Source organism: Danio rerio, chromosome 14, assembly GCF_052040795.2.
Source record: "Danio rerio strain M-AB ecotype USA chromosome 14, GRCz13ab, whole genome shotgun sequence".
NCBI lineage: Eukaryota > Metazoa > Chordata > Actinopteri > Cypriniformes > Danionidae > Danio > Danio rerio.
Genome location: NC_141034.1, coordinates 43,292,501 through 43,318,652, shown reverse-complemented (window position 1 = coordinate 43,318,652; position 26,152 = coordinate 43,292,501). Strand labels below are relative to the sequence as shown.

Below are 26,152 nucleotides of genomic sequence, written 5' to 3'. Positions count from 1 at the left end.
CAGTGCAACACACAGGTATTAGTGAATGAATAACAACAATGCTCCACAGCTTATAAGTGAGCAGAAAAGCAAGCGAAAAAAAGGTTGGCCTATATTGAACATGTTTGGACACTAGGTAGAGAATAGGGAGTTGTTTGCATTTTTATATTTATAGTAGCACCATACACTTGTGACTGAAGGTTGTCTATAAACTAGTATGCCCTAAAATAATGACAAAATTCCCAAGTTGGAGACTTAAGCATTTAAAACTCGCTGTTTCTCACTTTCACCAATATGGATCAATGATTTTCAATGAGATTCTCTGACCAATCCAATCCTCTCTACAAACTGAAGCATCCTGCCACAAACAAGAAGCCACCACTGCAGTAGAAAAAAAGTCCATTATTTGCATATTATGTGCATAGGTACACTCTCTTATGGGAAATCTTGAGGGGAAATGCATTGTACGCATGCATACTGCATACACAATCAGCATACACAACTCTAGAGTTTCCAAAAATCTAAATACATTTCAAATTAAGACTATTACCACACACAATTACAATTTTCTATAAATTGAATGGTAGGGATGCCCCGATCAATCAACCTGAGTATACATATTGGTATCAGCCAATAATCACATTTCACGATTCAATCGGTACTCGTAGATCTGGCCGATCTTATGAACCTATCGCAAGTGTTTGTTTACGGGTTTACAAATGCACGTGAGCGCCCAAGATTATGCATCAGCAGCGATACAACACATTGTTAGTCAATTTTCTTACCATTATCCATTTTATCTTTTTTTTGTTTTGTAAAGCTGCTTCTGACCATTACATGTATGTAACATCCTTAATTCATTATCTTAGGTAAGATGAGATCTCCTAAAGAATAATCGGGCTCATGAAATGGAAGTTATATAAAGCTTGAAGAATCAGAATTGGTACTCGGTATCGGTCAATCACCATGACAAGAAATCTGTACTCAGTATCAGCTGCAAAAATCCTGATCAGAGCATTCATTGTAGATGGCAAGTAAATCACTTACTAGGGGATAAATGCTTTGCTTTGGTCAATAGACACTATAGAAAAGAGTGAATCATACGTATGCGAGAGTTGGCATGAACTCATGTGAATTTTACACTGAATGCTTTACTTTAAAGTGGAGACATGGTTAGACAGACACAGAATTGCTAACTGCTGCTGTTGTCAGGCTTTATGGCTGGGCTAGAAAATCAAAACACTATTGACCCTACGATAAGCCCCGCCCTCCTTAGTTACTGTTGCTACGCCTGTCATATGCACCAGTGTCAGACATTCCCAGAAATATAATTAGTCGTATTTTGCGAACAGGTGAAATATCTGAGAGAGCCAGACAAAAAAGGACTGCAGTGTGCGTTACAGGTGTAGATTCACGACATAATAGGCAACTGATTAGAAAATAACTTAATCAAAATTGAAGCTAGGTTAACCTAGCCACCTTATACGCTGACCATTCAATAGCTGAGCTCATGCACAGCAGAAGAGGTGACATTTAAAAATAATCTAATAATAACAAATTAAACTGTGATTTCTCTATTTTAACCAAAAAGCCTGATAGACTCTTGTTGTGCAATTAAAAAAGCATTACTAAACGATGAGGAAACATGCATGGACACTGCTGCTACATCATTCATTCTTAGAAAGAACAGCCAGAAAGGGGAAATTGATGGATTTGTGCTAAATATTAGCATCAGTGACCCATAACAATCTACAGTACCAATAATTTTCAGTATGTTTGTGTGCTTTTTATACAGTTTCAATTCTAATTTGCAGTTAAGTAGAAAAAATAAATTAATCGAAATGCAAATCAAAGTATAAATAGCAGAAGTGAACAAACAGATTTTCCCTACCAGCAAATATTAATCAGACACAAAATATAAAAGCAGACACTAACCCAGTATAATACCTAAATCTCTAAACAACAGATGCAAACATCAGTGAATTGTAGCTCTGTCATGGACATGTAAATGACTGACATAGGGGGCTGTAAATTACTGAAAAACTGTTAGTATGACTGCTTTGACGAAGGATTAAATGCAGCAGTGCTCATAATATTAAGCAAAAAAAAAAAAGACAGCTGTGAAACATAACCTGCTTTGTATTTTTGTAAGAAACACAGTTGAGATCTTTTTAGGGTAAGAGGTGTGCGAGTTATTGCTGTCTATCACTGAATGTGGGTATCGAAAACAAAACCAACTAATCTCCGCTCTTTTATCGCCCCGCACAGTTTGATCCACGCTGGCATTTCTCCCCTTGGGTTTTAGGTTTTGGAAAGGGAATAAAACTCTACCACCCCATGCAAGCTTTTAGGATACCGGGTGTCAGATTTGCACAATTCATATGCACAACACTTTAGCTTTTTTTAGCTCGAAAGCTTGACAGGCCTCCTGCTATATTGCTAAGCCATGATTGGTCTGTGGCGGTTTTCGGGTGTGGCTTAGCGAGTTGGCACTTTATGATACACAAATATCTGTATGATTGACCGATTGACTGATTGGTCTGTCCCTTCTCGCATTCATGTTTCAGTTGAAATTATGTGAACACGTCAAACAATCTTGCACGATCCAAGGCAATTCAATAGACCTTTAACACTGCGATTTCGGCACGGTCTGTTTTTTCTTCCTACTTGAATTTCTGCTTTGAAAAAAAATTGCATTATAGACATGCAAGACATTTCTGTTGAGAGATTATCACTGACAAACAGCTTTTTTTCTGGTTCTACGTTCACAAAAGGCAGTTTTGACCTGTATGCGTGAGCCGTGTCAGATTCCAGACATGTTTTTTTTTCTTCTACTAAGCCCAGTCAATGCTTAAGGGCAGTGGGTGATAGAGTCCACACGCTGCCACAATATGTGTCTCCATGGACACGTGAACATTACTACAGATGGGGCATAGATCACATCAGCCGAGACAAATGCACCTTGGAAAATTGCAGGGTGAAAACCAAATCTTATTCTACCCTGACGTTGTTGATCAAAAGCAAAGCGGGGAAAAACTATAAACACCCTTTCAGGGATAACAAACAGAATGGAGAGAATAAGATTGATAGGTTTTGAAATTGTAGTTGTCTGGGGACAAAAAAAAAACAAGAAACTGATAAATTCCACTATAATTCAGATACACAGCACATTTAATCCAAATAAACATACTTTACCCTTCATCAGAAATGTGGCACTTAAGAGACGTAGAGATCTAAAGTGTAAAAAAAAAATGCTTGAGTGAAAGTTCTCAAGAAAATGTATTTTGATGATGGTTATAAGACCTGCTAAACTCCATATCATATTATGCTAATAGCTCTACAAACCTGGATATCCATCCATGAGTGTCTAATGACAATCATTTCCCTTGCCTGTGGTACAAAGTGAGCACTTAGAAAATAAATGTGCTTTCTGATCACTGACTCGCTAATGAAAAGCAATTAACAGCATATGTTTGTAAGTTGTATGCAAAGGAAGTCTGCTAGGACTAATTGAAACTAGGGTCATATGATGATTATCATGCACTGTATGCTTTCTTTAATGAATTCCAATACTGGTTTGTACTGGTTTGACTGGTGAACGGATATAGCAATGCAAAACTTAATCCTTATGACTTAAGCAATGCAAATGAGGATAGAATGTAATCATAAAAAAGTATTAGCATTGTACGACAGAAGATCCTGTCATTGTAGAGTATAGGGCTGCATGATACTGGAAAAAACCAACACAGGCTCATTCTGAAAACATAGTCCTGTGGACGTTTCTGGAGACTGCGAATTATGTAGCCGGAGATACGTAGGGCTGTATTTCATTTTTTAAACGAACGCTACAAGGCGGTATGACGCCGTTCTTTCCCGATGCAACCAGTTTGTCCAGTTAGCTTGTTGTGTACGTCGGCGGACTTGAGAAACAGAAAAAAGTCGACCACGACGACGACAGGGTTTGAGTCCGGGGAAGAATGGTTCCAGAAATCAGGTAAGACAAAAACAGAATCCAAAAAATAAAATGCACAAGTAAATAACAGGGTGAGAATGTGGTAAAATCCAAAAACGTGGTAAAAATCAGACGAGGGCTTTTTTTTTCTGGACAGCTTTTGTAAATCGTTGGTTGGGTTTAGGGTAGGTGGAGGGTGGGTCAGTCAATTTGCCGGTCCCCCAGTCAATTATTCAGTCAGACGAACAGTTGGTAGGCAGCGGTCTCTAGTGGGTTTACGCGAGAACAGTGCGAGCACGAACAGCACTCACGAGAGACATTTGAGTTACGAAAAAGCGTACACAGCAGCCTCTCGAAAATGAAAACTGCAAAAATACGTACTTCCCGATACATATTTTGCGGTCACCAGAAACGTCCACGGGACTGCGTTTTCAGAATGAGCCTGGGTTGGAAAAAAACTGACAAACGATGTTTCGTTTTTCTGTGATATATATTGCAATACTGTTTTACAAGTTGACCCTATTTTGGAAAGAATTCCTAATTTTATATTAATTGGAATCATTTATAGGGGAGCGCATTTCATAAAATATATAAAATACAAAAAATTGAAGCACAAATGAACACAACAGAACTAACATAAACAATTACAGTATCATGCTTTATAGTTTTCAGTTGGAAGTTTAACAGTGTTGAAGTGTAAAAATTCAATAATTAAATGTAAAAAAACACTGCATAGTCTTTACTGTATTAAATTATTAAACCGATGAATCTTTGTTAAAGCAGTGACCTTTATAACTTCTTGTGCAAAAATAATTAAAATTCATTTGAAATCTTACAGCCGCAGGCCTTAGAAAACAGATCCAAATAAATTACTTTATTATTATTAGATTAGAGCTAAACTAATCACACGTTCTGAACTGTTTTCTGGTTAAATATAATCATAACTCAACATTTCAGATTGTGTAATGATTCTCATATTTCGATATCGATGCTGAGACAATATATCGTGCAGCCCTATTATGGTACCTGTAATGTGAAGGGGAAACTGACAAAGAAGGGTGTGAATCTAAATGCAAGATTTATTCAAGGTTAGTCAGGCAGGCAACTGTCAACACAGTGGCAAACGGGTATATGCAGATTGTCCAAAAGACGTGGTCATAAAAAGGCAAATGGTCAGTCCCGACAGTGAAGTGAAGGGCAAGGCAAAGGAAGCGCGTCGTAATGTCCGCAATACAGTATAACAAGACTCTGCAACTGGAGTCCATGTAATCAGTTCTGAACAGCTCCAGCTGTGTGCTAACAATCAGCAGGAAAACCAGAACAGGTGTGATTGTGTGGTGCATGGCAGGATTTGTAGTCCACATGTTGATAAAATTGTTGTCCTGAGTGAAAGTGAATGATTCACATCAATCTACAAGCCTGGATCTCTGGTGATTGTGACAGTACCAGAATCTTTAAAGGGCATTAAAAATAAGCATTCTGTCATCAAATACTCACCCTTTATCAAATTGTTTGACTTTCTTTCATCTGGTGAACACAAAATACTTTAAATAAATAGGTTAATGAAACATTTAAGACAATATATCCTGCTTTGTGCCACATAAAGAATTAAATCAAGTTATGTTTGGAATAACATCAAGTTAAGAAAATTATTTTAGTATTTTTTTTTTTTTTGTGAACTACCCCTTAAAGACTGCAGGGACATTATAAGTAAAGATGAGTAAAGTTATCCTCCATTATGTCCTATTTGCTCTATAATGGACAGCCCTTTGACTGATGTATTCAAGCCAATTTCATAAATTAAATATAAAACTCCGCAGGGATGCTGTTGTCTAAGAGCTTAAAACTACAATCCAGGCTTATTCCACAGTTTGTTTAGAGATCTACAGGGTGGTCTGTGAGATGACAAAGCTGGTCAATGAATGTCTGAATGCATAGGAAAGAACTGTGTTTAAGTAGTGAAATAAATAGTAAAGGATTAGCTCACTTAAAGCTAATATAAATCTAAAATAACCCATAAATGTTCTGTGCTTGTGTTCTTATGCATAATAAATGATTAGCTCACTCAAAAGTGAATAAATTCTGAAACAGTATATTTCTGATATCACCTTCTGTAACCCGCATTAACTGCAATTACTTTAGTGGAACAGAACATTCTGTCACATGAAAATAAACTATTCCTTTACATAATAGTCTCAACAAGTTGTGTCAACTTCTATATTTTTAGCATCTATCTCAGAATGGAAATTATCCGTAATTGTAGTTTGAGAGCCCATGAGGCAAACTTGCACTTGCTGAGGGTTGCATGCAGCACTGTACTTACTGTGAAGAACATAAGGAATCAAATCATGTGTATCAGCAGAGTCAGACCTCTTATGAAGCTTCTCATTCCAGCATGTTGCCTCAAGGTCTGTCTGATAATACTGCAGCTGACTGAGCTGAAATCTATCCAGATTTACTTTCCTTTGGAGGAGTTGGCAGATTGTAGCGCTTTATAACAGATTTGAATGTGTGTGAGGGAAAATATCTTCCCTCACAATTAACCAACTTAAAAATATATGAGAGCTGATATTTAAGAGTATGTAAAAGGTTTTACAGATGTTGGTAAAAATGTAATTACTTCACTCGACAAATGATATAGTAGAAAAAATATGTGAAACCTAGTTATATTGCACAGTTAGGTTTTGTTAATATATTGCAACCATTTGCTAAAATCGTTTAAGTTCCTTTTTTTCCTCCATATTGTACACACAGCATGCCATGTTGAGAAAAAAAACAAGGAATTGTTAAAATTTTTGCAAATTTATTAAAACAGAAAAACAACAATATCACATGGTCCTGAATATTCAAACCCTTTGCTCAGAATTCAAAGCCTTTTGATCTAATACAGCCATGAGTCTCTGGAAAATATGCAACTCGTTTTTCACACCTGATTTCTCTGCATTCCTCCTTGCAGATCCTCTCCAGTTCTGTTAGCTTGAAAGGTAAATGTTGGTGGACAGCCATTTTTAGGTCTATTCAAAGATGCTCAACTGGGTTAAAGTCAGGGCTCTGGCTGGGCCATTCAAGAACAGTTATGAAGTTGTTGTGAAGCCACTCCATTATTTTAGCTGTGTGCTTAGGGTCATAGTCTTGTTGGAAGGTAAACCTTCAGCCCAGTCTGAGGTCCTGAGCACTCTGGAGAAGGTTTTCATCCAGAATATCCCTGTACTTGGCCGCATTCATCTTTCCCTCGAGAACAACCAGTTGTCCTGTGCCTGCAGCTAAAAAACACCCCCACAGCATGATGCTGCCACCCCCATGCTTCACTGTTGGGACTGTATTCGACAGGTGATGAGCAGTGCCAGGTTTTCTTCACACATACCACTTAAAAATAGGAGGAAAAAGTTCTATCTTGGTCTCATCAGATTAGAGAATCTTATTTCTCACCATTTTGGAGTCCTTCAGGTGTTTTTTGTGTATCTTGCACTGAGGAGAGGCTTCCCTGCCCATCTCCTGACTGCATCTCTGGAGCTCAGCCACAGTGATCTTTAGGGTATTTACCTCTCTCACCAAGGCTTTTCTCCCCTAATAGCTGGGTTTGGTAGCACAGCCAGCTCTGGAAATAATTATGGTCATACCAAAAGTCTTCAATTTTTCCAAATCTGCAAAAATGTGAACAATTCTGTGTTTTTCTGTCAAAATGAGGTGATGTGTGTACATAAATGAGAAAAAAAATACTAAAAAAATTTTAGCAAATGGCTGCAATATTACAAAAATTGAAAAATTTTAGGTGGTCTGAATTCTTTCTGTACCCACTGAATATATTACTATATAAATAGTGCTAAATAAAAAATAAAAATAAAAAAACTGGGAAATATTATTAACTCCAATTTTTATTTAGGATCTTAATTCCAATTGTTGTTATCAGCTAAATCCTTGCATGAGCAAATAAATTGTAATAATGATAATGATTAATAATGACATAATCATTAATGTTAACTGGGCTAATAAAACTAAGTCAGAGTCAAGTTTTGGCCAACTAAAATAAATATAGCATCTCTATATTAAACTTTATATTATTACTCTATATTATTATCTATAGTCAAGAATATATTGAGTGAAAATACACAATTGTGTGGTTTCTGAGTTTTACGGTATCTCGCTTTAACAAATAAACACCCGTCACCACTTTTCAAAATGGATTTTCAAGCATTGCCAGTTTGTATATGCATATGTCACTACAATGATTGATTTCCGGTTTGAGATAAAACAAGAGAAAATATCTGAGCTATAGCGTTGAGAACGGAAGCAGCGTTAAATATTCTTGTCATTCCTCAGACAGGGAATGAGGGATCAGACAGTGGTATCGGGCTTGGAAAGGTCAGGCTCATTAAAAATCCCTCACTTGCATCTCAATGATTCAAGAAAAAGCCCAAGCTTTCATTAAACAGGCCTTTGGTAGCCCTGTAAAGCATCCAGCGAAGCCATTACCAGCAACCTCAATGGCCTTATGACCGGTGCAACACACACCGCTGCTGTCAGACGAGAGGCAAACACTTCACATTACAATCAGCTAATAACTGTTTTATCTCTTCATTCATTATCGGAGTATTTTTAGTCTTCTGTATTCTACTTTCTAGCTCCTCTTTTCATCCCGACCACAGCCGATCAGTGTTTATCAGCTAGGGAATCCCCAAAGCGTCTCCCTCTATACTGTATCACAGCATTTCCACACCTCAGGAAGACTCCGCTCACACTTTGATGAGTAGCTCTCAAGCTCGCACAGTTACGTGACTGGATTGCTGCACTAATACAGTTCTGTCTTTTGGGAATGGATCTGAGATACTGTGAAGTGAGCAGTGGGTGAAGGCATTATGCATTCATGACGGCTGAAACAGGGGTCAGCCATCTCTCGAGGCATACAGTAAGAAAGAAAAAAAAAATGTTGTGGTCATCACCAAGCTTAGATGTGCCTCCGTTAACATCCCCGCCAGTTATTTTCTATAGGCTGCACTGAAAAGTTCAGAAAGTGGGGAATTTTATTCTTTAATTGTGCCGCTTTCTAAACTTTTCTGCGTTGTCGTTGAAAAATTAAGCATGCTATGAAACATTATGCTGATGTATTCACCATCTAAAACCATTTCTGATGACTAAGAACTCATGGGGGGTGTATTAAGTCATGAATCTTTCCAGATGAAAATAAAAGGACATACTGTAACGCAGAATTCAACACAGTCAGTGTGCAGTAGTGTGTGGTTTCACAGGTCAATCAAAGAAGTCAATTAATGGCTTTTTAATTGAACAGTGTTGACAGACTGCTTTTGTGAGAGATGGCAGGTAATCGCATGTGACTTGCTAACTTAATCTCTTCTCTGAATCTAAATTATTAGTTTTGAGGCCTTGGTGAACTTTTCTGTTGGTTGTCCGACAGATTTATTACACCTCTCACATCCACTTTATTCTATTGTATCCTTCTCCCTGAGCTAATCTTTTGGGTGTATGTTCATTCCGGATGTAAATTTCGAGAATTACTAACATGGGATACTGTATTAAAGAGGATCTGAGTTTCATCTGTCAGTATTTCGGGCAGAGTACAGAGATAATCGCCTGGGGAATTTATCGTCCAATGTTTATTTCTACATGCAGCCCTGAAGCTATTTTTCTAAACGTCAGTGGAAATCATGTTTAATCGTATTTATATCTAATCATTACACAGCATGCAAAAACGTCTATACCAAAATAACAGAAATATTACACTAGCAATACAGGTAAAATAAAAATGCATAATTATTTTACAAAATTATTCATTCATTCATTCACCATTGGCTTTAGTACCTTATTTATTAAGGGTTGCCACAGCAGAATAAACCACCAACTATTCCAGTGTATGTTTTATGCAGCGGATGCCAGGCCCGGATTGGCGACTCGGGAGGACCGGGAGAATTCCCGGTGGGCCGGTCTGTTTTTTGGCCGCAAAGGACGGTGTCCCTAGCTCCAGACTCTGTTGCTTTCAGCAGTCACACTTTTTTCATTCATTTATTTATTTATTTGACCACAGCCTCAGTCTTTTTATTCATTATTTTGCCGCAGCTCCGCTCTTTTTATCTATTTTCTCGCAGCCTCGTGAGCAAGATGCAGCCTGCAGGTTAAGAAAAGCTGTTGTGGTCCAGTGGTCAGCACGTTGCTATACAACGCTGTCGACCTGGGTTCGAACCTCATCCGAGTAATTTATTTGTTTTTTTTTCATTTTTATTGTTAAGACATATAATACTGTTAAGGTTGTAGAACATTTAAAGTTCTAAAGCAGCTGTTTTATTGAAAAAGATGTGATAGTGCCATTAGAAACTGATTAGGAAATCAAAATGTCAACAAACAAAAAAATCAAAAATCAAAAATATTGTTTTGATATAGTCAATCGTGAACTGAGGTGGGCAGGTCTGAGGCTTGAAACTTCAGGGCTGAAAAGGAGTCTCACTCCGGCCCTGGCGGATGCCCTTCCAACCACAATCCAGTGCTGGGAAAACCCCTTACACTATGATATGATTAAATAAGTTGTCTAGAAAGAGAAAACGTAACATTTAGAATATTATATTATTACTGAAGAAAATGGGTGGACATAAACAAGGTCAGACAATCTTAACGCTTAATTCGTTTTATTCCCCTATGAGGAAAAATAATAGCTAACAAAAGAGCATGTCTGAGCTTTGTACAATGCATTTGAGAAAATAAATAGAAGCAATCAAAGGAATTTAATCAATCCAAATGTTACAGGGGAAAAAGGGAACTAGAGTGGGGCCAAAGTAAAGAACAAAACCAACAGCCACACAAACTAGAACACAAGATCCCCTGTAAACTTACTAAAGAAAGCAAAATCTTCAGCCTATGAGACATCAATAAAGAACAAGCCCTAAAATCATAAACAAAAATACAAAAAGAAGCACTCACCCATTTAACTAGTGTTTCTAAACAATTAAAATAATTAGATGCAAAATGTATGTCGCACGACTTGTTAACCTATTCTTTAATGATAAAAGCTGCGGTCACACTGGACTTTTCTCCCCATAGACTTCCATTCATACGCACGCGAATGTGTCAGACTGGAAACGCAAGCTCATGCAACAAGTTTTGCAATTCGCTGCGTTGCAAAGTGTAGGCTTGGTGAACTCTGACCTGTGAAATCACATAACATGCGTGAGACCAATCGAGGATCAAAACATGACCTGTGAAGGCAAAGAAAAGCGGAACAAAAGGTGATAGGGTGAGACAAAGAGCGAATGACAGACAAGGAGAGAGAGAGCGACAGAGAGGGAGAAAGTGACAAAAATTCTAACTCCCGTAACACTATCCCATTCCGCACACATTTATACACTATGGCCCATTTTATTTATTATATTATATTATATTATATTATATTATATTATATTATATTATATTATATTATATTATATTATATTATATTATATTATATTATATTTTTATTTATATTTTATTTATGGCCTTTTTATTTAGAACAACTAGCTACTAATATAATAGTTTCAATAACTCATTTCTAATAACTGATCTGAAAACAAATAATCCACATTGGTAACTCAAAGGAGCATATTAGTACCCAAATGTACCTAAAAAGTACCTGTGAGGTACCATTTTAAACCCTTCAGGTACAAATTTGTACCTTTTGAAAAGGTACTGCCCCAGTGACAGCTCCTGTAACTTTATTTCTGAGAGTGTAGGCAAGTTATTGTATAACAAATGGTTTGTTCTGTAAACTATCGAAAACAAATATAGCTTAACGGGGCTAATAATTTTGACCTTAAAATGTTTTTTTTTTTTTAATTAAAACCTGCTTTTATTCTAGCCGAAAAAAATCAATCAATCAATCAACTTTTATTTATATAGCACTTTACAACAACCACGGTTGACCAAAGTGCTTTACACAAGTAAAAGCAAATTACACAACACAACAGAAAAGGAGACGATGCAAAACAATACAAAAAATATCAAACATTTAAAATATAACAAGCATTAAAGCAAAACAAAGTGTCAGAGCTATGCATTACAAGGCAATTTTGGCTTTAAAAAGTGGCAGGTCAGTGATTATACAAAGCTCAGTAGGAAGGGTATTCCCGAGTTTAGGACCTGCCACTGCAAAAGAGCGATCACCCCACACTGCTTATATCTTGACCGAGGGACTTCAAGCAGAAGTTGGTCAGCAGATCGCAGAGCTCTGCTGGGTTTGTGCATGTGCAAAATTTTGCATAAATAAATAGGAGCAAGGCCATTGATATTATTAAAAACAAACATCAAAAGTTTAAAATCAATTCTAAACTTAACAGGGAGCCAGTGAAGGGAGTAGAGAATTGATGTAATGTGTTCACTTTTCCGACTGTTAGTTGACATGTGAGCAGCAGCCTTTGAAACAAATAAGCAGAAATAAAACAATTAAGAAAAAAATATTATCAGACATTAGAACCTACACTGGTCTCACGGTTCGGTTCCGATTATCATGCCATCAATTTGGTTCAATTTGATATCTCGGTGCATCACGGTGCATTGACGATGATTTCCGTACACAAATAGATATTTTCTTCACAGCACAGCAATTCTTGTACTAAAATGTATAAATATATTTTTATTTATGTACTGTTTGTAATACAATTTTGTCCTTTAATACAAACATTCAGATATATATAAACTATATTTACATTTAAACAACACAAGTATTTATAGCAAATTAACATTTATAAATATCACGCTCGCTTTCTCGCGGGCACGCGGGCTACAGTGAGAGACAGAGAAATGGAGTTTACTTTCATTCTCTCAATCGCAGTGAAATTGGGCTTCTGTTGTATGTCAGTGAAAGACTGATCCAGCAAACACACACACACAGTGAAATTGTGCACAGCTTCTGTGTTTTAAGTAGTTGGAGCATTGTACTGTAGATACCCGCGCTCGCCTTTCTCGCCATCGTAAGCTATGGCGACATAGCGCATTTGAGATAAATGACATCAGTACATAATAACCAGTTATGATTATTACTAAACCGATACTGAATTGTCCTCATATGCATCGCGGTGCACCGAAGAAAGAATTCATTTTGACGCCCCTATCAGACATACTGTGAAAATTTCCTTGCTCTGTTAAATAACTATTGGGAAATATATTTTAAAAAAAAAAGATTCAAAGGGAGTCTAATACTTCTGATTTTAACTGTAGCTGTAAAAAATCTTTGCAAAATCATGACGTGCAAAGAGTTTATAGAAAATAAAGATTGTTTTTGTTGAAAACTGTTTTTTGATGTTGTGTAAAGGCAAAAGTGTATCTGAAAGTGTACAGATTATGTTCATATATGTACTATAAAATGTATATCAATACAAGTACACCCACTTCAGCTTCACAAAGGATATTTTCCACATTATACACTCTTGTCTACGCTATTGTGAAATGACAGGTTGGTGTTTCAAATGCTACTGCATATTCTCTTTGAAATATCTGAAGTGATGCTGAACACCAGACAGCCAAAACAACAGAAACCACGAATTACACCCAGTGCAAACACAAGCAATGGACCTTTGCCATGGCTTCTTGCCATTGCTACTGTTCTTTTTGTCCCTGAGCCACATATTATATAAACCATTTTACTGAGGATTAGAATGTAATCGGACTGTCCATAACACACAGTGGTGTTAAGAAGCATATTGATTGTTTAGGTGAGAAAGAGAGAAAGTAAAAAATGGCTTCTCCCTCCTAGTGAAAAGGAGAAAGAGGTAAGCCAAGCTGTAAAAAGCTTGACAGAATGAAGCTTCCCAAGTTCAGAAAGACTTAGATATGAACTTGGCATGTTTCAGCCATGGGACTGTGAGCTTTATAAACACAATTTGATGCTGATGGTGCTTGGATGCAAACGTGAGTCTGACACTCAAGGCTGAGAAACAAACTTGATTGCTGCCTCGCTTCTCCTGCATCTCTTTAAAAATGCATGTTCAGCTCTAGCACGATCTCATCAGAAAACCCGATGAAAATGAAGGGAATGCGAGTGAAAAGCCAGATTTTCTAAGGCTGTTGGACCACATGAAAAAGTGTGCGTGTGTGTGGGGGGAAGGGGTGATTTATTTAACAGCCTCTCTCTTATTTACGGATAAACAAGAGTTGAACTGGATGACGAGGAAGCCCTGGAGCCTGTGAGGCAAATTTAAACCCATATTGGACTTTTTCTCACTCCAAGAGAGATTCATATCTTCAAGGTTTCGGGAGAGAACACAGCCCCTGGTTGCACTTTTTTTTTCTAAACACTATGCAATCCATGTGCTGTTATTCACCTGGGAGCTTCAACTAAAAATCAGCCTGCATTTTCTGTTGTAAAAAACTCCCTGGTCAGAAAGTCTTGGGAGGAGGCAGGCAGTTTGATGACCCACCGCTCCTCAAGGGATGGAGGCTGGGTCACGACTGATCTGCTTAAAACTGAATCAAAAGCACATGGAGAAAACATTTCTTCTGAAGTATCAAGAAAGAGAAAGATCCAGTCGAATCCAGGGGCTGCTGCCTTTGGGATCCGCTTGCTCCAGCCCCTGGCAGGTCTGTCAGGCATAGACTGAATCCCGCTGGAACTGGAATCAAAGAAGTCTTCCCAAAACTGTGACATTCACAGCATTTCAATTGAGCCATCAGTCTGTCAGACACAATGCCTCCCCCTGCCTAGGGGTTTAGGGCGCTTGGTTTTTCTTTGCCATGATCACTGTGACGGGGTTCTGTAAAAAAAAAATGCAGCATGGAGAATGTATGTTTAATGCATTATGCCTCTTTATTCTCTCTGGAAAAGACCAGGATTGCAAAACACAAGCAGAAGTTTTGAATTCTGTGCTAGATTAGTCTTTTTTGAATATCTCTTTATAAAAGATGTGCTGAAATGATTCATGACGCATTTCTCTCTCATTATTACTGACTGTATCAATTGTTCATTTTCTCATGTTTATTTTTCTGGCTTCTTTTCTATATCCCTTCCTCTCTGCTTTCTCTATCTTTGGCAGACTGGGCTCCTGTAAAGAGGAGATAAAGTCCTCCAGCAGGCCAGCCCAGAAGCCTATGTCCCCATCGGACTTTCTGGACAAGCTGATGGGACGAACCTCCGGCTATGATGCTCGCATCAGACCCAACTTCAAAGGTGTGACAAAATGTAAACAAACAGGCTTTTGTTTGGGATTTATGCAACCCGACCTGCAGTGAAAACTGGTAGCAGCTTGACAGTAGTGGCTCCTGGGAACTCAGACAGACTTCGGTAACCTGACTGGGGTTGGGTGGGGTTTGGACCAAACAATGAGTATGTTGTAGTACATGTCGACAAGGGTCAGGGTGCAAAAATTACAAAAACATTACAAATGAAGCATAAATAGTAGATCATACTAATTATACAGCATGGAAAATCATTAAACACTTCACCATTTTTCTCTAAAAACACATTTATAAATGTGCTGTTGACTTGAAATTTTCACCAGATTTTGGTAACAACCGAACCAGTCCATATATGCAAAGAAAACAAATCTAAATAGTTTACAAATGAAGTTATGTGTAATAAAATGAAATGACGCAGGGTAAAAAGTATTGAACACATGAAGTAAGGGAGGTGTAGAAAGGCAGTGAAAGACCAGATAGCAGCTGAAAACTCTCAGTAGTTCTTCAGCAACGCTCTGCCCTTGGTCATTGAAAATGAATAGTAGCTGCTTCAGTCCAACATCGACATTAGCAGGATGATGAAGATGAAACCAGAGTGGACATTTCAACAAGACAATGATCCAAAACACAGCCAAGGAAACTCCCAAATGCTTTCAGAGAAAGAAAATCAAGCTGTAGAATGGCCCGGCCAAATCACCTGACTTGAATCCTAAATATAATACAAAATAAAGATCAGATTTGATGGACGAGACCCACAGAACCATCAAGATTTGTACACTCTGTTGAAGTCTGTGAAAAACTCACACCTGAGCAATTTATCTGACTTCATTCTTTATATGGGAAGCGTCTTTAAGCTGCCATCACCAAAAAAAACCTGTTATATAAAATTAAATAAATGCATTTCAGTAGATCAGTACTTTCTCTTTGAGTTATTTCATTGTTATTACACAGAATACATTTTTTCAGATATTCCTTTCAAATTTATGTTTGTTTGTATGTATGTATTGTTTGGGGTGTTTTACCAAAAACTGGTTCAATTCCACGTCAACAGCTCCTTTAGAAATATTATTCCCAGGAAAAAAAACCTGACATGTTCAATGCCTATTTTCCCCCCTCTATGTGTAGGATACATCTACAGTCTGCATGGTATGGGTATTATCAATTATTAAATGTAACATGCAAGTTCACTTTAAAATAACAATTCTGCTTTTTCCTCACTCTCACGTTTGTTTCAAACACTTTTAATTTTCAGAACACAAATGAGGATATTCCTCTCAGGAAAGATTTCCCTCTCAAAAAGTCTTTTCACTCAAAGCTTCACAAAAAAGCTTATCAAACTCGTGAATGAAGTGGTTTTGTCTGTTTTCTTAATGGCTTAGAAATCAAGATTTCAGTTACACAATTTAATTATGAGCTCATTTGATTTACTTTACATCATGTTAAAATTTAGATCTTAACCAACACAGACCTGTCAACATCTTTTATAAAGAACCTGATTGACCTGATCACTTTTATGCTGCTTTGATTGTGATTTTTTCAATTTTGAAGGTTGACAGTATCTAGTCACAATCTCTTTTCATTATATGAAGAACAAGAATTTAGTACTTTTTTCCTTCATTTCACCAAAGAACAAAACCGGGAGGATAAATGACAGAACTTTTGTGTCTGTAGTCCCACTAGACTCTACTTTTATTCACTCTCCTGTAAACAAAATAAGCTTTTCTCTCTTCTGATTTCACAGGACCACCAGTAAACGTCACCTGTAACATCTTCATCAACAGTTTTGGATCTATTACTGAGACAACAATGGTATGTCTGCCAACCTGATTTCACCAAGTAGGACATGTTCCTGGATTAACATCTATGTCAGTGGTTTTAGGCCGTACTCACACTAGGTACAGTTGCCTCGAACCGGGCCAAAGCACGCTTGTCCCCCCTCCCGTCTCCCCCGACGGCCCGCGCTCACACCATATCGGGCCTCGGCACGCTTACGTCATCGCTGCTGCTCTGTTTAGTGAGAAGCGCTCTCTATAGCAAGCCTTTTTAGCATTTAAATCTTTGTTCTGACTCCATAAATATATTTAGAGATATCTCTAATTATATTTCGACTAGGAATAATTATAATTCGACTAGTCAGAATGACAATTAGAGATATCTGCAATTACAATTGTACTAGTACGAAATCAGATTGGAGATATCTGCAAATATATTATATCCCTTGAATTCCATTGAAAAATATTTGCAGATATCTCAGATATAATGAGTTTTGATTAGTCACAATTGTAATTAGAGATATCTCCAAATGAATTTTGACTAGTAACAATTGTAATTAGAGATATCTCTAACTTAGTTTTTACTAGTCATAATACATTTGGAGATATCTTTAATTTGTCATATTTAGAGATATTTACAAATATATTTGAAGATATCTCCAATTAATTTACTAATAGTCGAATTACAGTTGTAGATATCTTGAAGTGGATTTTTGACTAGTCAAAATTCATTTGGAGATATCTTTAATTACAATTGTGACTAGTCAAAACTTATTTAGAGATATCTGCAAATATTTTTCAATGGAGGTCAATGGAGGAATATGACTAGTCAGTCATAATATATTTGCAGATATCTCCAATCTGACTAGTCGAATTATAATTATGACAAGTCAAAATATAATTAGAGATATCTCTAAATATATTTATGGATAGTCAGAACATGGTTTAAATGCTAAAACGGCTTGCCATACGCTCTCACCCAGTAGCACAGTGGAGATTTCTCTAGTTATATCCTTTCAGTCGTTTGTTATGCAGTGACATGCAGTCAAATATTTCGCCAAACAGTCCTTAGGGATGCGGTGACACGCAGTCAGATATTTCACCGGACAGATCTGCAACTTTTGGCGCTCATAAACAATCATAAAGCTCTCATGCTGCTGGATTGAGGAGGTCTGCTGAAGGCACGCAGCTGACGTGCAGTGAGGGGTTTGTGTCTTTAATAAACTACGGCAGTTTGCGATCACTGAACAGTAAGAATGATTAATAAATCCATATGAAACAACCCCTTAAAAGTCACGTATCGCTTTCAGTTTCGGGCTTTGGCGCGTTTTGCACTCACACACACCTAAAGCCCGAGTGATCCGCGCTCAGGCACACCTCTTCCAACCGGGCCAGGGCCGGCCAAGTGAACCGTGCTTGAGCCCGATTCAGCGCACTCACACTTCTCAAACGATCCGGGAAACGGGCCTGGGCACGGTACGGATGGCATCGTGTGAGTAGGCCCTAAAATTCCTGGAGGGCCGCAGCTCTGCATATTTTATCTCCAACCACCTCCAACTCACACCTCCTTAATAGTCTCAAGTAGTCTTGAACACCTTGATTAGTTGGATCAGCTGTATTTGATTGAGATAGGAGCAAAACTGTGCAGAGACCTATGATCTATGTTGATCCTGGAACAACATTCCAATCAGCCAATCAGAATTAAGGGATCTGTTTACTGTTTATGTTAAGTTTAGTTTTACGGTTAGGTTTATGCTCTCTGCATGATTGTTATCTATTACTCCCCTCTGATTTTGGAAATTATTTACAGGTATGGTTGGGTTTAGGGGTAGGGAATAGGTATGAATAACATTTTCCTACAACAATGATGTTCTAGGATCAACATAAATGTTAATCCAGGATCGCATCATACTTGGCAAAATCATGATGTGGTATCTCACAACACTGGTTTACTTTTGCTTGGATGCAAAGATTCAGCATTAAGCTTGTTTTTCCATGCAGCTCAGACCTTGACATAAAATATATTCTTTTAAGCAATATGCCACACATGTATTTCTGTTGAGTGAGGTTTAGTCACTTTGCTGACTTGTCCCTGTCTCAAGGAGCACATCACTTAGAAGTTTAGAGTCCAATGGGTCAGTTGATGTGCTAATAATGAACTGTCCACTATGCAATTAAAATGAAAAATTGAAAGAAGACCAGAATCTTCAGGGGGAAAATGAAAAGGTGATATACCCATCCACTAGATCCTGTGCTTAGCACTAAATGTCTCAGTCAGCAGAATGTTTCAGTTGACCGTTACAGATTGCCATTGTTAATGGTCTGTTAGTCAGTTAACCTGGAGGTTAGGTCATCAGAAACGGAAGACCTACAACGAAAATTAATGCCAAGGGAGCACAAGATATTTACGTGCAAGTCAAGAGCATTTTTGATTAGGTTAGCAATTAAAAAGAACATTAGGACTAAAAGGTACATTAATAATTCAGCAGTTCAGAAATTGAACTACAAGATTCCAGGACTTACTTCATTTGTTTCTCTTACTCCAGGATTACAGGCTAAACGTCTTTCTACGGCAGCAGTGGAACGACCCTAGACTGGCCTACAGTGAATATCCCGATGCATCTCTAGACTTGGACCCTTCTATGTTGGACTCCATATGGAAACCTGACTTGTTTTTTGCTAATGAGAAAGGTGCCAACTTCCATGAAGTCACCACAGACAACAAGCTGCTGAGGATCTTTCAGAATGGGAATGTGCTTTACAGCATCAGGTGAGCAGAGAAGCGTCTAAGAGATTTAATAGAGAAAAATAAGAACTTGCAACGTTATTAAAACATCTCTGAAAAATAGTGATGCAATGTGACTTAAAATAATACCACAATTACCACTATTGAGTTCACTATTTGATCAAAGTAAAAACAAAATACATAAAGTGAGAGATGTTATGTTATGCTTTACAAAAATTTGTTGAAAGTAATGCAAATTCCTCTAATACGAATTATCTTTTTGGCCAAACAATCATTTTACAATCCCCATATTTGGCAAGCATTAACTTGTTAATATTGTAAATATGCTGTATACATTTAAAGTGATTATTTAAACGTAAATGTTTGAAAAAATCTGTTATATTGAAATGTATAAAATCTACTGTACAAACTATAATTAAACAATGCACACTTGTGCCAAATCCATTTCTCAATATGCGTTCTTCAGCAATCTTGTGTCCTCGTGTTCTCGTGTAACGTCATCATCAACCGGCAAAGACCAATTCCAAAGCTTAAAACCATAAGAACGGAGCACACGTGAAAGATCCCGGATGCATTCTTAATATCGAGGTTGCGTCCAGAAGTCAAGTACCAGAAGTCACTATGGCTGAATAAATGAGGTGGGCAGCGCAGCATTTTATATAGATTTATTATTAAACTTCAGGGATTTAGCTCATTTATCTCAGGAGTTTCTCTAAATGAGATGGTGGAAGTAAACAATACTGTGAAAATTTTTAATAAAGGCATAAACAAATTCAAGGCTGGTTTATACTTGTTACTTATACTGGTTTATGCATTTATACTTCTGCATGCTGTTTATGTTGCTCTGCAGTAACACTTCCGAAACACTAGCTGGCGGTAGGTTTTTATGTTTCTTTGTATCAAGTTTCTTCATGGGTATTTCGTTTTTTCTGAACTCGCTCATTCAGAGGCAGGAACCGGGGACGAGCAACAATTTTACCCATAAGGTACACAAAAAACAAAAGTTTCCATCTGGAGCTCTTTCACAGGACTCGACACTTGCTACATCAGACTCGCAACTCTTAGCACCGCCCATGCTTTTCACCAGTATCAAGCCAGCCAATCACAGAGCTTGCGCTATGCGTTGCTGTGACATGTAGTTACATTTGTGTGCAAGGCACACAGGCGCTTGACGCAAAAATATAAATCAGCCTTTAGGGTGTTTATTTGCTGAAACTCATGTTAAAATTGTTTGTATTTATATTGTGCAATCCATATATAAGGTCTTTATGCATAGTATATATTGTGAAAAAGGGGAAATACAATAAATTGTTGTATGAATGCTGTAATGTTTAAATAATATTCAGCTAAAAAGCGTGAAAATCATGTGATCATCAGGAAGAACACAGCATCTAATTTCTCACAGGATGCGTTCTTTGTTCTTGCGGTCTCCCAAGTTTGTTTTTCGAGGTAACTTGGCAAGAACAGTCTCCACAAGAACAGGAGTCTTTTCTCTGCGTTCTTGTAATTGAGAAACAGCCTCTATCTGCTGTTAAACACAAATGAAGGTCAATTGAAGTAAGTTGGAAACCTGTAACTATTGCCTTTCACAGTATTTGTTTTTCTAACAATGATAGTTAACAGTTACAGGTTTTCAGCTTTTTCAAAATATCTTGTGCTCAAAAGAATATAGAAACTTGTAAAGGTTTGGGACCACGTGAGAGTGAGTACATTTTAAAGACATGACCACAGCTTATTGTAAACCACAGTTCCAATTATAATAAAAAAAAAAAACATTTCCTCCTTTTACAAAAACTGACTACAGTGGAATAATAATTACATGCTGAAGAGCCAACAAAGGTCTTCACATCAGTAAGTGTACGGCAGATATTTTGGGGCTTGAATAAAAAAGGGCTCTTCAATAAAAGGCACCGCTGGCTATTTCTTTCTCTAAGGCACTAGATTACAACAAGTAATTACACTGTTTCCTTGATCCAAACTTTCTAATAGTGCCTACTGTTATTCACGGATAAAACTATAGCGTGTCAGCAATACAATGAATAAGAATACAGAAAACACTTTCAGGCAGTTAGTTTGCTATTACCAGTATGGCATCCGATAAAAAATACTCATGTGATAAAAAAAGCAATTCACTCTGTAATCACAAATCAAAAAGATGAGGGGTACGGCCATATTGATCTCAACTTGTGCAGAGACGGTATAAACTGGCATTTTGATTACTGGTGCTTTTCTGCCCTTAAAGAAAGTAGTCTATATTTGACTTATGCCCTTTATTCAACATCTTCTTCTAAAAAAGCAGTGGCTTTGCGTCACTGACAGGCCAGCATTTAAGTTGCTATTCACTTAAAATCTACACCTCCAGTCAGTTATCAACAACTTTAACCATATAATTTAGTCAAAAACAGATATTTTAAACAAGATTAACCAATTAATTCAAAAGATCACATTAGGTTACTACTTTGCTCATGAACAAGCTATTCAAATCTTATAAAAAATCTAAATTTATTATATATATATATATGTATATATGAAAATAATGCATAACTAACATGGGCCACATTCATGACATCTGAAGGTACGTTCACTTTGGTTATTAGGAAAAGATGCATATGTGATCACGTAAATGTTATTTTCGCATTGTATATCCTTGTAATGCTCTTAACATCAGCCTTTCCTCCTTGCAAACTCTCTGTCAATCTTTCTCTTCTCTGTTTAACACCTATTTTCTGTCCTTTGTGGTTTCCCACTTTCTGCTTTCCTGTTTTGCGCTCTGTCTCAGGCTAACACTCATCCTGTCTTGTCCCATGGACTTGAAGAATTTCCCAATGGACATTCAGACCTGTACCATGCAGCTAGAAAGCTGTGAGTTTCTCTATTCTTCACTTCATTTCTCCCTCCCCATCCCACCATGCCTCCTTTCCCCTTTTCACACTTTGCTGCATTCGATTCTTCTGACGATGATATGGAGTTTTAATGTATGCACTGATAGCAATCACCATGAGGGTGAAGGACAGGGAACGTTTAACTCATGCACGTAATTAAAAGACATTCTGTGTATATTGTTTCGTATGATGAACATATTTCAGAATGATTCAAATGAATTACGAGTGAGTTGAGTGATGGCCAATGAATTTTCAGCAGCATTTACTTCAGACTTCACAATCCTTCAGAAATGTGTTTATTATGATGGTTTGGCAATCAAACAGTTGCACTGCTTGATAATTCTGTAAAAACAACTATACATTTTATCAGGATTATTTAATAAATTGAAATTATTTGGGGAAATTGACTTAAAAAAATTATCCAAACATCCATAGTATGTTATCCAAGTACCACACAGCTTTATATTTCAGTTTTTTTGACACATTACAAACTGTAAAAAAATAAATAAGTAAAAACCTATTCTGAGGTGCATTTTGGAAACCATCGTTAGCCAACTAAGGTCGCAAGTTGCAGTTGTTACAAACATAGTTTGTTGCTTTGGTGTTCCAAATATGTCGTTCCAACAAACATTCGCAAAATGTGTCGCAAACTTTTTTGTTTGCAACTATACACCTCTAGAGCTGTAGTTAGAAACATAGTTTTGTGTTCTATTCCCAGTTATCCTCCATGCCCTACTCCAATTGACCATTCCAATATTTAAAGTTGAAATGATAAAAAAAAAAAAAAAAAAAAACATTAAAAGCCATTTCTAGGTCATCTTCTTAGGTGTAATTTACTTTCAAAGTATTTTTTTACAAATTAGATTCAGTGGTCTTTATATTGTCAATTGCATTTCCGGCACAGTGCACTTAAAAAACATTTATGCCATTTTAAACACGGCCGTGGCTCATGATGAAAGCTACAGGTGACCAATTATTTAAAAGAGGAATTTACGTTACGTCTCCAAAGCTTGTGAAAACAAAAATATATGACATATGTTAATGCTTTTAGCTTATTGTAGCTTACTTATTAAGAAATACATCTGTACTGTATATGACATTTGTTGGTTAGAATATTTCTGCAGTGGTCTGAATGTGTCAAATTGTAAAAGTAGTTTAAATAAATAAATAAATAAACAATATCTTACTTAATAATAATAGATACATAATAATAATAATAATAATAATAATAATTATTATTATTATTATTATTATTATTATTATTATTATTATTATTAGTAGTAGTAGTAGTAGTAGTAGTAGTAGTAGTAGTAGTAGTAGTAGTAGTAGTAGTAGTAGTAGTATTAATATTAGTAGTAGTAATATTAAGTAGGAGTTTTCTTCGTTTCTTAATAAATAGCCTACTGTAAATTACACCCATTAAGGATTTATATTATTTATATATGAGATTATAATATGTGTTAGCTAAGTTGTTTTATGTTTTAGAAAAGAATATGGCATTTTCTCAATAATATTTCTAATGAAAACATAGGCCCTGTGTGTTCCATTTACATATATTTTTTAATATGTAAAGCGAGAGCATGTTTTTACAAAAAATTTATATTGGATTTTTTTTAATGCATGTGCTTGTAGAACAAATGACTTTGCACAAAAAAATGATGAGGATTTTCTCTAAAGAAGTTACTCCGCCCCGTTTAGAGCATCATTATGGACATTTTACATTATAATGACGTGGTTCAAATGGCGGATCTGCAACAGAGAAACTACTGTTTTGGGAAACTCTCATCACTACATCCTTCTTTTCCCAAATGATGCATCGTACTAAAATAGTTCAGCCACAGGATTCAGTGCAACAATACCTTATATACAAAATATTTTCTCAGGCATACAGCATTTAGCAAGAATAACTTGCAAAATACAGATTACAGATACAGATAAATACAGATAAAGACAGTGTAAAGACCAGAGTGCAGGTTTTACCCAGCATTTGTCTGCAAGACACTAATCACTAATCACTAATTGTTTCATAAAAGTACATGTCTGTTTCATTTTCCATTAACCCTTGACCATTGTTTAATTTACTACCCTTTTGTTATGTAGTTCGATGTTTTCACACACATTACTCCATATAAAGCCAGAAACTAAGCTTGTCATGGCTTTGCAATCAAAAATGTCCATATAATGGAAGTCAATAAGGCAAAAACAGCTACACTGTAAAACCCAGTCAACTTTATTAATGAGTGTATGTTGAATGAAATGAGTGTAGTTAACTAAAAATTGATTGAAAGTTTCATTTGAAAAGAGTTTTGAACTCAGTGTTGAAGGTAATGAGTTAATTAAATACCTCATTACTTAAAATTTAAATAGTAAGGCCACAGTACTTATATGGATTAGTTTTTAACTCAAATGGCTTGTTGCAATTGGTTTCCTGGAACAGTTTGAGTTGCCTTAACTTATAGGGTTTTACAGTACTCAGTTGGTTTGAGTTCTCTTCATTTATGGGGTTTTACTGTGCTCAAAGTGCTTCTTTTACTCAAATTGGTGTAAGTTCACAGTACTCATATAGATTAGTTTTTGAACTTAAATGTTTTGTTGCAATCAGTTTCATCAGAAACAGACACTTTCTTCTCATTTCATAAGCTCTCTATGTACATATAATCTTATTTGTGAATGTAATTTAATGCAAAAACCAAAACGGGACGTCTCGTCTTTGACATATTTGCCATGAACTGTTGCCGTCAATACATCCAGTCAAGTAATTCAATTCCACTGCTCATATTTCCACTGTGTAACCCTGAGCATAATAGGATTAGAAAAAAACAACAATACCTCAAAACAAATTCTATGTCTCACTGCACAAAAAAGAAAAAAAAATCAGCCAAAAAGGAAGCGTCACAGATACAGCATCCTAGTTTTAAAGCGGTGCGTAAAGTGTCCTTCCTTATTACCTTGATAAAAGAAAGAGGGAGGCAAAGAAATAGACTATTCACCACCCCAGTGCCCTCCGAGCCGATAGCATCTTAACTCCTAGAACCAATTTAAAGGATATCAATAATGAAACTTTCATTTTGTGTTGCCCTTTATTATGTGACCCACCCCAGTTGCCCGAAAGGCTTTTAATTCCACCTCCCTGAGACAAAAGATCCCCCTTTTCTAACCATGAAAAAGAGCCAAACGAGGCATGCGTGTAATGCAGAAATGGACGCCATTTAGTTTGACATCAGGATTTGTCTCATGGATTATTTGATTTAAATGCCCACTCACGTGTCACGAACACAGAGAGCACCTGAAGTATATTCAGTGACTCATATGGTTTAAAAGATTTAGGGGACGTGCTACACTCAGACAGCGTGTTTTACTGTCCTTTCTGTGTCCTCTGTATGTCTACAGTATTTATCCAATGAGTGGAAAAGCCCTCGTCCGTGGCCAGTTAAAATTGCCCTCCTTTAAGCAGTAGGGTCAGACAGAAAGAGACACACAGGAAGACAGGCAGGTTTATGGTCTATCAAAGCGCTTACAGAGGGCGTAATCATTTCCGATTAGACAAGAGCACCTTTTTAGGGCTTTGAAAGGGCCCACTGAACACTGTTTTGACAAGTGTCGGGACGCAGCCGAGGGTTGGGATCACCTTTTGTAGAAAGGACACATCCCTGAAGATAGAACGGATGCCGGA

General features: G+C 36.9%; 1 protein-coding gene and 1 long non-coding RNA gene across 4 annotated transcripts in view; one reads left to right on the top strand and one right to left on the bottom strand.

Moving 5' to 3' along the window:
• Positions 1-26,152, bottom strand: part of LOC147834015 (uncharacterized) — a 262,202-nt gene that overhangs the window by 169,022 nt on the left and 67,028 nt on the right. The gene's annotated exons all lie outside the window — the stretch shown is intronic.
• The window catches only part of glra4a (glycine receptor, alpha 4a), a 71,681-nt gene that overhangs the window by 27,692 nt on the left and 17,837 nt on the right, over positions 1-26,152 (top strand). Inside the window, 4 exon segments of one of the 3 annotated variants that reach the window (NM_001442103.1) lie at positions 14,938-15,071; positions 16,821-16,888; positions 19,398-19,621; positions 22,377-22,459. In NM_001442103.1, the coding sequence (NP_001429032.1) occupies positions 14,938-15,071; positions 16,821-16,888; positions 19,398-19,621; positions 22,377-22,459 (509 nt within the window). 3 annotated transcript variants of the gene reach the window in all.